Genomic DNA, 12,115 nt, shown 5'->3' with positions numbered 1-12,115 from the left:
TCTCTGATGGTGAGAAGTACAGTTGGTGCATCTGTCACACAGTTTCTAATGAAAGGTTTTTGTCATGTTGCACTCAGACAGAAAACATAGATGCCTGGTTTTCTTCTTTTTTTTTTTTTTACCTTTACTCTAAAATCTTGTAAACTGGGAATCACTCTTGAATTATTTGTGTTTAAAAGTTATAAAACTGGCAGCAGTCTGGAGATGAGATGTGATAAAGAAGCATACTGAGCTCATAATCTGCAGGTAATCTTCAGCAGAACGTTTTCTCGGACGCTCCTGTAAGCTTTGGAAACCATCTCTGCCCATTAAACTTTGTCACATGGAAACTGCACACTTACTCTTACTTCCTGTTAGTCCTTGACTTGTACAGGAAACATGATTTGTTCTAAGCATGTGTGGAGAGTCCTTCCCATGAATGCTGTATTTTAAAATAAATCAATAAATTGGCCATCTGACCCACCATCTTATTGCAGTGGAGTGTCCCAACCCAGCATAAATAACCCAAGTTCAAATGTAGTTCTGAGCAGTACACCTGCTTTAGCTTAAATAGCAAGTGATGCTTCCACTGGTATCACCTCTTCTTCCCCTGCTTCTTCTTTTTCTTTCAGCTGCTCCGTTCAGGGGTCACCACAGCAGACCATCTGCCTCCATCTCACTCTATCCCAGCATCCTCCTCTGTCACACCAGCCGTCTGCATGTCCTCCTTCACTGCATCCATGAACCTCCTCTGAGGAGTTCCTCTTCTCCTCCTGCCTGGCAGCTCCATCTTTAGTATCCTGTGTCCAGTATATCCTCTCTCCCTCCTCTGCACATGTCCAAACCATCTCAGCATCGCCTCTCTGACTTTATCATAACTTGATATCACCTAATAATATTAATAATATCTGTTTTGCTCAGCTGTGAGCCTGTAGACTAGTTTACCATTGCAATAGAAATCAATATTCAATATTTAATCAACTCCTTGCACCACAGCGTTCAATGTTCTCTCAAAGTAACAAAAGATTCTTTATTAAATAAAGAACTTGAAGAACATAAATACATGAATCAAAGTAACCCTAACTTTAGCCACAAAGTTTTAAAGACACAGCTTTTACTTTAAAAATGAACAGTCTGTTTCCAGTTATATTTTCATCGCATAAATTGGATAATGGAACAAGCTGCTGCCTCAGGCAAAGCATCAGGATCGTTTAGGCACCACAAACTCACTCAACATGCATCTCCATTACACAAGCAAGAAAAATAAAGCAGGAAAAATGGCATTTCTCTTTATACAGCCACTCCAGATGAATTATATTTTGTGTGCTGGCACAGCTGAACCAACATTATTCAAAGTCTAAAACCTTCAGCAGTGCCTGATGGTTCCATGAGCAGGACTGAGACTTTCTGCAAAGGAAAACATGTCAGACAAAGAGCTCAGTTTGTTTGTTAGGACTGAGGCACAAATGAGGAGGTGTGGGAGATGTAGATCAAGGAGGGGGTCGTAAGTGGAGCAAAGGAAACCCCCGCTGAGGGTCATTGAGTCCTTTTATGACAGAGCAAACAAGCCCTGCTGGGAGGGCATCCCTGGGACAGGTGGGGCACATTAGAAAGTGTGTTTCTGTCATTAGTGCAGACGCGGGAATCGTAGCTGAACTCCGATCTCTCCCTGCCGCCTGTTTTCACTCAGCCGTCCAGGACGCCTGTCAAAACCGTGTGAAGATAAACAGAGCTGTCCACCACCTCACAGGCCAGTTTGGTTGTTTCCTTCTCGTTTTCACAGGATTCACTTCACATTTCACTCCTCTTCTTTTTTCAGTGACATCTTATTTCAGTCATTTTTAAAGAGAAAGATCCCAAATTTGTGTGAATCATTTCAGAAATACCAGTGAGTCAAAAAGGAAAAAAAAAAAAAGAGGCCATTATCACTGCCTGTAACAGCAAATAGCTTGAAACATCTCCACCCGAGTGTTCAGCATCAGGCCTGAAAGAGAAGGTCATTATTGGGCCAACGGGCGCTCTGAGGGTTTTACTGTGATCTGTATGGTCTCGAGATGCATTCAGACTCAGAATGAATCATTTAGAGGATTTTAAACGTTGTAAACATCAAAGCTGCGCACAGACTGCAGCAGAAAGATTTGCTTCACAAACTGACCAAGTGTCAACCTGAACTTAAACAGGCACAAAATGAGGTTTTATTGTGGTACTGCTAGCTGTCTGCTACGTTTCCCCTCAGCTAACTAGAGTCCCTGAGCTGGACCTCTGGGCTGTGTTTGTGCTGTTGGAGCCTTTTGGAGCATTTTTAATGCAATTATCTGCTGTGGTTTCATTGGACTAACAGACCGTCCAAGGAGGCGGAGCTCCAGTTTACTGAGGGAAATTCTGGGATTTTAACTGGATGTTTCTGGGCACTCGTTAGCATGTACCTGTGTCTGTGTGATGGTCCCATACAGTCTGTGGATGCAGACCGATAACAAAGTCAGTGATGACTCACTCCACCCCATTGTCCACATACAGTCACTTCTGACTCCCCAAAACCAACATGGTAGAGGCCAAAACACATTAAGGCTTCAAAAACCCGTGGATGAAATCATATTGCTACATCTTTCTTTTATACCATCTATCATACTCACCTCGTTAAACGTAATAATTCAGCAATGGGAGGCTCCGGGATTGAGAACGTGTTACCTGAGACAATAATGTGACCTACTGACTTCATGTAAAAGGATATTTGGAACAATTTGCTCTGTTTTGGACCCTCATGATTTGTCATGAGTAGGAAAGTCACCCTGACTTGTGACATATACACTCCTGGTGAGTGATTTGTGAATCTTAAGTATGAAAAATGAAAATAGAGGCAAACAGCAGAATTCTCATATCATATCAGTTTAAGGATCAAAAACACCCTGCAGCCTTTTGAGGAATTTGCTGTTGCAAAATGCTAATGAAGTGGGCACATTCCAGACTTGCCCGGCCTTGTCAACAAACAACTTGTAATAGAGCAGCTTAGATTTTTCTCAAAATGCAAACGACAAGATTTCATTTGCATTTATCCATTAAAGCAGGAATCCTTCCTGATTCTTCTCAGCTGAATCAGACGCAGTGCTGCGGCGTATAACGTCCAGGTTGGAAGAATATAAGTGAAAAACCAGCTTACAGACATGAGTCACTTTCATCCTGTCAAGGCATGACAGGTTTCACCTCACGTTACTAATAGGAGGTTCATTTGTAAGATATAAGGCAAGGTGGGTCATGTTCTAAAGATCTGTCCTCAACAGCATGTTCCAGGTAACACGAGCTCCCTCCCCTTACACAGGTTTTCTAATCTATGTAAGCTGGTACAAGATAGCTCTATTATTCTTTGTTTTCAAAGGATTTTCAGGACAGTTTAGTTCACCATCTTCAGGTAAAAGGTCTGAGACAGCTGAAGGGATTCTCTCCCATACTGCCAGAAGTGTGAGTGAGCACTAGAGGTGGAAGATGAGCTCCCAGTTAGATTCTGGTTCATCCCAAACGTGTTGGAAGGAGCTGAGGCCAGAGCTCTACAGGCCACTAACAGCATTTGTGCAGAGGGGATGGGTCATATACTGTGTATTATATTTTTATGCTGAAAATTTCCCATTGATGAGAACTACAATAATTCCTGCAGCTCTTCCCCACAAAATCTTTTTTTAAATTTGTTTTTTTGAAGCCAAAAGTGACCATATTTGGCCGAGAAAGTGGAGCGTTAAAGCTATTGGCAAGAGTTCCGCCTTCTTGGATGGACTGTTAGTCCAATGAAGCCCAGCAGCCAAATTATTGGTCAGATAATCACGTTAAAAATGCTCCAACAGGCTCCAACAGCACAAACACGGTCCAGAGGTCCAGCTCAGGGACTCCAGTTAGCTGTAGGGGAAGCCTAGTAGACAGCTAGCAGCTGCAGCCGCCTACGTTGCCATCCACTTGTCAGTCAGAGAGGCCACACCCCTAATGATGCAAACTTTATTTAAGCAGGTGAGTTATTAAAACACTGAATTTTTGGACATGAAGGGGGAGATTAGTTACAGAGACCAAAGCAGTTTCTGTGTCAGGCTGTAAACATGGGAGCCTATTAACTTGGATCAGATTCATCTCATTGTCATTGTGCACACAACGAAATGCTCGTTCCAGATCACTCATCCAGAGACGAGCATCTGCGGTCATGCAGCCAGAGACTGGTGCTACCGTTAGGCAATGTGGTTTAAGTGTCTTGCCCAAGGACACAACGCAGCACAGGGATAGGGGCTTGAACCAGCAACCCTCCAGCTGCAAGGCAAGCGCCTACCCACTGTGCCACTGCCTCTGAAAAGGAAGTGGCACAGTGAAATGTCTATGGGGACTGGTTCACTGTGGTGCCTCTACTGGATCGCAGAGGAACTACAGCTTTTAGTACTTAGCCACTGCTTTAATCTCTATTTTTTATTTTAGCGCTACAGTTTGGTGCTCAGAAAAAACTTTTCTGCAAGAATTTAGGTCAGTGTCGCTCAGCTGACCTCAGCCTGAAATACAAAAGGAACACAAAGGCACAATAACCCTTTTCAACCCAACACATTTCATCCTCTGCTTCTATGCATGAATAAATGGATAACAAATACACCTGCATTTACACAAAAATGCTTGTTTGAATGAGACACACTTCAGCTGGCAGAGCACCTCCCGCCCTCTGCGCCTGCGTGACGTCTCTCAGTAATCCCTCGGTATTCTGGCCTCGGGCCTGGACAAACAGCACAGGATATTTGAGGACAGGGACAGGGCTTGTAGCGGCTTGTAGCATCACACCTAATGTGACGCTCATTTCAGCTACAACTTCAACTTCAAAGGTCAACTGTCAGCGATGAAGACAGAGATGTTCAGGCTTCATCGTTTTTCCTGCCATGCAGACATTTTCTTTTTTTGTTGGTTTTTTTCTTCACGTCACATGTGACTGAGTTTTAGCGTAACTCTCGAGGAGCTTGTTATTATGGAGGTATATCGTGACCTCCATGCAGCACACCTAGCTTCTGCAGCTCATGTTTGCAAAACTGCATTAAGGGAAATCAACCATCTTTCAATACCCCCTCCTTGCTGCGGGAAATATCACTGTTAGCTTTTTACAACTGCAGTCAAACCCACCAATCAAAATGTAAATCTGCCACACGACCATGGCAACATGTACAGATATACCAAAACACTGCAACAGAGGTTTGCCAGATGTTCTTTAAACACAAGGGGAGTTTGAACAAAGACGTAAATCAATCACAATCGGAGCACGGAGCCTCTTTTTCTGCTCGAGCTGCTGGTGAAATACCAGAACGACACTGAGCAACTCGATCCAATTACATCCCAGAGTTACTGTATGTCTGCCTGCTCATTCACTGCTCACTAAAAGATTCAGTTACACGATTCAGGGATGAGCTGAATATATGAAACTGTGAGGGAAAACTGGTCTGATGGTAACTGGACTAGTTCTTCTATAGCACTTTTCTAATCTAGTTGAGCACTTAAAGTGCTTATACAGCACATTTCCATTCAGCCATTCACGCACGTTCATACTCCAACGCTTGTGTTAGAGAACAACTTGGGGTTCGATATCTTGCCCAAGGATATTTCGGCACGCAGCCTGTAATCAAACCACCAACCTTCATATGAGTAGGTGACCGGCTCTACCTCCTGAGCCACAGACACAGATGCTCAGCTAGCGTAGAAAATTGCTATATAGGAATTATTTACCCTCTGATTGCTGAGACCCTGCGACCCACGGGACCCTGACCTGGATAACTGGAAGAAAATGACTGGATGGAAAAGATAAACTGACTGAAAGGCCAAGTGTATCCTATTTGATCAATGAGTTTTTGTGAGTTTTTGAGACCTCTACATCATCAGTGTCATTTTTCCCCACAAAAATCTAAATAGATTAGGCAACACATTTTAAGCAATAAATTTAAAAAAATAGCAAATATGATACTAATTAAAACTCATATATGCAAATTTATATTTACTTTCTTTTTTGTAAGAAGGTTTAATTTAGATGTTAGATTCAACTAACTTGCAGGTGGCAGTGGGCAGGTGCTCACCTTGCAACCGGAGGGTTGCTGGTTTGAGTACCCGCCTGAGCGCATGCTGTCATTGTGTCCCTGGGCAAGACACTTAACCCACATTGCCCAAGTGTGAATGTGGTTGTGTGTTTGGTGGTCAGAGGGGGCGCAAATTGGCAGCCACACCTCTGTCAGACTGCCCCAGGGCAGCTGTGGCTATATTAGTAGCTTACCACCACCACCAGGTATGAATAGTGCATGAAATTGTAAAGCGCCTTTGGGTGTCTAGAAAGGCGCTATATAAGACTAATGCATTATTATTAACATATTGTCATTGCGCACACAACGAAATGATCTTTCCAGAGATGAGCATCTGTGGTCATGCAGCCAGAGACCGGCGCTACCGTTAGGCAATGTGGTTTAAGTGTCTTGCCCAATGACACAACGCAGCGCAGGGTCAGGGGCTCGAACGGGCAACCCTCCGGCTGCAAGGCAAGCGCCTACCCACTGTGCCACTGCCACTAAGATGACTGCTTAACACTCCAGTTTTTGAAAATCTGATTTTTTTTTGGCAATTATTTCATGTTCAGGCTTTACAGGGTTAAAGTTCTCAGTGAGGTTCAAGCTCTCAGCCTGGACTCTTACCATCCCTCAGTGCACCTGCATGGATTATCCATGTAAATGCTCATTTAAAAGCCACTGCGTTTCCAGACAATAACATGGACTTTGGTGTTAAATTGTTAATTCAGATAAATCACGTGATATCAGCATGTTAGAAAGATCCCTTCAGAGCCAGGAAGACTTACTGTGGCCTGTATAAAGCTCGTTAAGGTATCCTTTGATTAATCTTTGATTTGAACTTGTAAAAAGTGTATTTACCTGTCTTAGGATCTATGTTGAAGTACATTTGATGAGATTCCAGGATCTGGAACGAACACTTCCCCTCAGACAACGTGTCCACATCTGTCGCCGACACCTGGATGATGGACTTGACCATATCCACGTTCTCTGGGACAAATGCGAAATACATCGGCTGAGAAAGTTCAGGAGCGTTGTCGTTAACGTCCAGGACCTCGATGTAGACGTGAGTCCAGGAGATCAGAGGCTCGGTCCCCAGATCAGTGGCATAGACAGACAGCCAGTAACGAGGTGCTGTCTCGCGGTCCAGCGTCTCTGTCGTACGGATCACCCCTGAGACACACAAAAGGTGCATATAAATCATTGTTTTCACGTATGAACTCTACACTGGTATTTCCATGTTCTGAACATGCTGCCCTGCCTTGGGAACGAATCATTTATCAGTATAATCTCTTCATGCTTTATAACTGTAACAGCCTGGGAGGAAGCCACTGGGGCTTTCACTGAGCTTAAGGTGCCTGTTTGCATTTTAAAAAATAATCTGGACAGGAGCCCAGAGGTGGGTTGGGACATTTTAAATAACTCCCTGCTCAGCCAAATGTGTCACATATTTGTGTTAGCTTAAAGAAGAGGCCCACGCAGGGACACTGCAGGGCCTGAACACATTGGAAATGTACTTCTCTGGGTGGTGGCCTGGAGAAGCTGTTTAAATTTGGATACCCTGGGGGTGTTACAGTGCAACTCCACAGTGACCTCCATTCAGCCTGATTTTATCTGAGCCTTGTGTGCAGAAGCAGGCTAATGAAACGCACTGCGATATGCTGCAAGGTCACAGGATATCCTCTGCAAAGGATATGCTGATGGAAAAATATACAAACTACTTTAACCACCTCAGAGGAAGAACTGCTTCTACAAGCATGTACATGTCCCACTTTATCAGGGAAAGTGTATGAGGAAAGATCTACAGTGGCAACGAGTTTCAGGCGTGTCACAGTGGTGGAAAAGAAAAATGTTACCACGCAACACTGTGCTGCAAATCATTTGTAGCATTTAATTTACACTGCAGTGTTAATTACTGTTTACAAAGCACACCCAGTTTTGACCTTTGACCTTTCTACAGGGAACTGAGGAAGCACAGCCGTTTCACTGCAAGCTTCATTTAGTAGCTGTTCAGGGTCACAGCACATGGGGGGCATAAACTCCATGTAAAATGGATTTTTATCTTCTACACTTTGATTGTATATGATTTTAACAAGTAAAACCTAGTGTGTTAATAAGTGAGCTTCAGAGGTGCAGCCTCTGGAGACAGCAAGGGTCTTTTTACAGTCTTTTTGTTAAACTAAACTAAGATAAAACAGCACTGTCAGTCTCCACACTGAACTGAAAATGACCACAAAAAAGACAGCACACAAAAAGATAAACTACAATCACCAGGTGTTAGTTACCTGTTTCCTCATCAATGATGAACACTCCTAAGCCAGAACCATCATGGATGTGGTACCTGACAACACCATCTCTGCCCAGGTCCTTGTCTGAAGCGGTCAGAGTCACTACAGACGTCCCTATCACCGCATCCTCCATCACCAGAGCTTCATAGACAAACTCTGAGAACACTGGCCGGTGGAGGTTCTCATTGACATCTAGAACCTCAATCTCCACAAAGCAGGACGATGACAGGGATCGAGGGAGGCCGTGGTCAACGGCTCGGACTGTGAGGTTGTACGATGGCCGCCTCTCAAAGTCCAGCTCTCTCTCGAGGGTGAGGGCGCCTGTGGAGGAGTCGAGATGGAAGATCCCGCTCTCTGTGTTTTTGAGGTTATAGGTAACGAGGCCTCCACTGCCCAGATCTAAGTCAACACTCTCCAGCCAGATGAGCAGCGTGCCTACAGGAACATCTTCTGGAACTTTTATTTTGCACACTTTGGGCACAAATTTAGGCGGGTTGTCATTTATATCCTGCAAAATCACCATCAAGTCAACAGTGGAGAGCAGCTGAGGGCCGAGTTTAGCCTGGTCTCTCGCTTCGATGAGGAGATCATGCCTGGGTGAGCTTTCTCGATCCAGTCTGCCCGTCACAGTCAGCTCTCCAGTGATTTTATCAATCGTGAACATGTCAGTAGACGTCAGGAGGGAGTACTGGACTGCACCGCTTGTATCTGAGTCCAGGTCTACTGCGCGAGCTGTAAAAATAACCGAGTCCACCTCTTGGTTTTCAGGCACGTGGATCACATACCTGGGCTGATCGAAAACAGGTGGGTTGTCATTGACGTCCATGACATTGACGGCAATGAATTTCCAAGCAGAAGTTTGTGGTGTCCCCAAGTCGTAAACAGTGATGTTCAAAATATAGAACTCCTTACTCTCTCTGTCCAGTGGGCAAATTAACTGAAGGTCACCAGAGAATGTGTCAATGGAGAAACAGCCATCTTCATTTCCACTCGATATGGCGTACACAAGCTTACTGTTGAACCCAGAGTCACTGTCCGTTGCTTTGAACTGAACAATGGTGGAATTTAAGGGATGGTTCTCAGCGAGATCGATCGAACTAGGAATGCTTGTGTCAAACTTTGGAGAATGTCGGTTGGTGATGTACATATCTGAGAATGTATCTTCCTCCTGATTGATTAAAATGGGTTTGATTGACTCTATCAGTTTGTCCGTGATCTGTTTGGCAATGCCCGTTTCCTGGCAGTGCAGCGTTGCATCATCACCTCGGTTGGTAACGGTTATCCTGACAACTGACGCCTCCGAGTGATGCTTTCCATCAGTGGCTGCGACTCTCAGAGTGAACGAACCTGCCAGCAGGGGGATAGGTTGTTTAAGAGTGATAGCTCCGGACACAGAGTCGATCCCGAACACTTGGAGCTCATTCCCTGACTCGATGACATACCTCAGCTGCTGCAGCTCATCTAAATCAATAGCTGACAGTGCCGCAACTGTGTGTCCTACAGGCAGATCCAAAGGTACAGTAACGTTGCAGCCCACCTGCTCAAACAGAGGGATGTTATCGTTGATGTTGTTCAGAGTTATCGTCACGGGGCTTTCACTGACCTGACTGAAGGGGCTGCCGCTGTCAGATGCCCACACTCTCAGGTGATACCGCCGTTTCATCAGCTCATAGTCCAAATGTTCGGAGGTGGAGATGATGCCAGTGAACGGATCTATTGTAAAAGGCAGAGGGCCTGAATTTGCAATAGCGTAAGTCACAAAGCCATTTTTGCCTTTATCTTTGTCTGAAGCTGCTACTTTCAACACGCTGCTGCCAACAGGCGTGTTTTCATCCAGTGTGGCCTGATAGGACGTCTGTGTAAACTGTGGGCTGTTATCATTTTCATCCATTATCTCCACCACGACGTGAGTCTCAGCTTCACCGTGATTGGCCATTACATCAAACTCATATCGATCTTTCCTCTCATAGTCAAATTTCACAGTTGTTACTATAATCCCAGTTTTAGGATTTATCTTAAAGCTAGAACTGTCTGGATTGTTCTTGATGCTAAAGGTAACGTTAAAGGGCCCTGAGTTGACAGAAAGCTTAAGTACGTGAGTCTTAGGGGGTGAAAACTCACTCAGAGTCACAATGTAGGTGTCCTCCAAAAATGCCAGCGGGCTGTAATGATAGGCCGGAATGTGGATTAGTGTGACTGGAGAGAGCAAACTTGGCAAGCTCCTGTCTTTAGCTTGCAGGGAAAGATTCAACCCAAAAGGAGTTTGAGACCAGATAATCCTCTTTGTAGAGATCACTTGGAAGTCACTGCCCTGCACACCGGAGGGGATTACCTCAAACCACTTGTGGGGATCCCCTCCAACAATATTAAGGGCTTCCACTGGCTTAACGCCTTCCTCCACATGGACATTAATATTTATTTTTCCATCTGCAGACACTGTAGCTTCAGGGGGTGGTGTGATAACTGGAGATGCCATAGGCATCTTCTGTATGTTTACTGTGACCCTGGCAACATTCCCAAACTTCTGAACACCTGATATCTTTTTTGTCCTGTCCTCTGCTAACACAGTGAGGTCGTACTGCTGTGTGCGAGTGTGATTGAGCCTCTTGATGAGGCTGACTGTGCCCGTGAAAGGGTCAACGACAAACGGATGAGCTCTGCTGGTGAAAGAGTAATAAAACTCGGCGTTGCTCCCAATGTCGGCATCTGTAGCGCTAACTTTGGTGACACTTGACTTTAGTGGAGCATCCTCCCTGATGGCCACGTTGTATGATGCCGGGTAGAAAAGAGGCTTTAAGTCGTTGGTATCGAGCACCTGGACAAAGACCTTCGTCATTGCCTGGAAGCCAGAAGTGCTTTCCTTTGCTTCCACAGTGAGAGTGTAAGAGTCCCTGACCTCCCTGTTGAGGAGAGCCGAGTTACTGCTGCGCGTTTTGATCCTGAGAAAGCAGAAATCCCCAACTTTGACCGCTTCTGCTTGGAAAAAGCTGTCATCGTCACCTGAGATGATGTTATATTTGATGTCCCAGCTTGGATCTGTCACTTCAATGCCCATCTTCACATGTGTCTCAATGTACATCCGCGGGGCAGAGTTCTCATTGATGGCAGCGTTATAGAAGTGGTGTGTAAACAGCAGAGGAGAGCTGCCTTTTCCTAGTCTATAACTGCCTTCGCATCTCGTCACGGACACGAGGACTGTGATGAAAATAAGAAGGATTGCTCCTGAAGCTGCCATCTTAAGTACCTCCTTGAACGTTTTCACATCTGTTAAAAGAGAAAAAGACAGAAAGGAGAGTAAATGCCATGTAACAAACACATTTAAGGAGAGACAACAGCCTTGTACATCACTGGCGAAGACACGAACTGTACACTCTGTGCTATTTTGTAAATAGACCAATCACTTCCCTGGAGCTCCAACACAAAGAGGACAACAGAGAAAGCATATTGACATAACAGCAGAGGGGAGGCTGTGGCGAGGTGTCACACACCTGTCCTAACTTGTCTTGACAAAAAGTAAAACAAGTAAAACACCCAATCATTTCATGCCAAGAAGCTTTTTCAGGCCGAACGGCCCCACTAATCATTTCTCTGAGGCTGAATATCAGCAGCAAGGGCTGATCTAAATAATCGCTTTCAAGCCTTCAGTCACAGAGGAGCTACGAGGAGGAAGTTACAGTTCAGTGACTCGGTATGGTGCAGATGACAGTGGGTGGTTTAGAGCTGATCTGACTGCACTGCTGATTGCTGCGTGTGCTTTAGACTTCTCCCTGGAGGCATGAGTCACCAAATTGCTATACT

The 12,115-nt window shown here is 44.8% G+C and overlaps 1 protein-coding gene across 2 annotated transcripts in view; it reads right to left on the bottom strand.

Annotated features, from left to right (window-relative positions):
* fat2 (FAT atypical cadherin 2) overlaps positions 1-12,115 on the bottom strand; it is a 116,275-nt gene that overhangs the window by 82,377 nt on the left and 21,783 nt on the right. For both annotated transcript variants that reach the window (XM_030738688.1, XM_030738689.1), the window contains exons 2-3: positions 8,315-11,581; positions 6,891-7,202 (exon numbers count right to left, since the gene is read on the bottom strand). In XM_030738688.1, the coding sequence (XP_030594548.1) occupies positions 6,891-7,202; positions 8,315-11,552 (3,550 nt within the window). In that variant the 5' untranslated portion in view covers positions 11,553-11,581. The remainder of the gene's footprint in view (positions 1-6,890; positions 7,203-8,314; positions 11,582-12,115) is intronic.

The sequence above is a fragment of the Archocentrus centrarchus genome, chromosome 10 (assembly GCF_007364275.1).
Source record: "Archocentrus centrarchus isolate MPI-CPG fArcCen1 chromosome 10, fArcCen1, whole genome shotgun sequence".
Classification (NCBI taxonomy): domain Eukaryota; kingdom Metazoa; phylum Chordata; class Actinopteri; order Cichliformes; family Cichlidae; genus Archocentrus; species Archocentrus centrarchus.
Note: the sequence above shows the minus strand (reverse complement) of the source record. Positions and strands in the feature narration are given on the sequence as shown.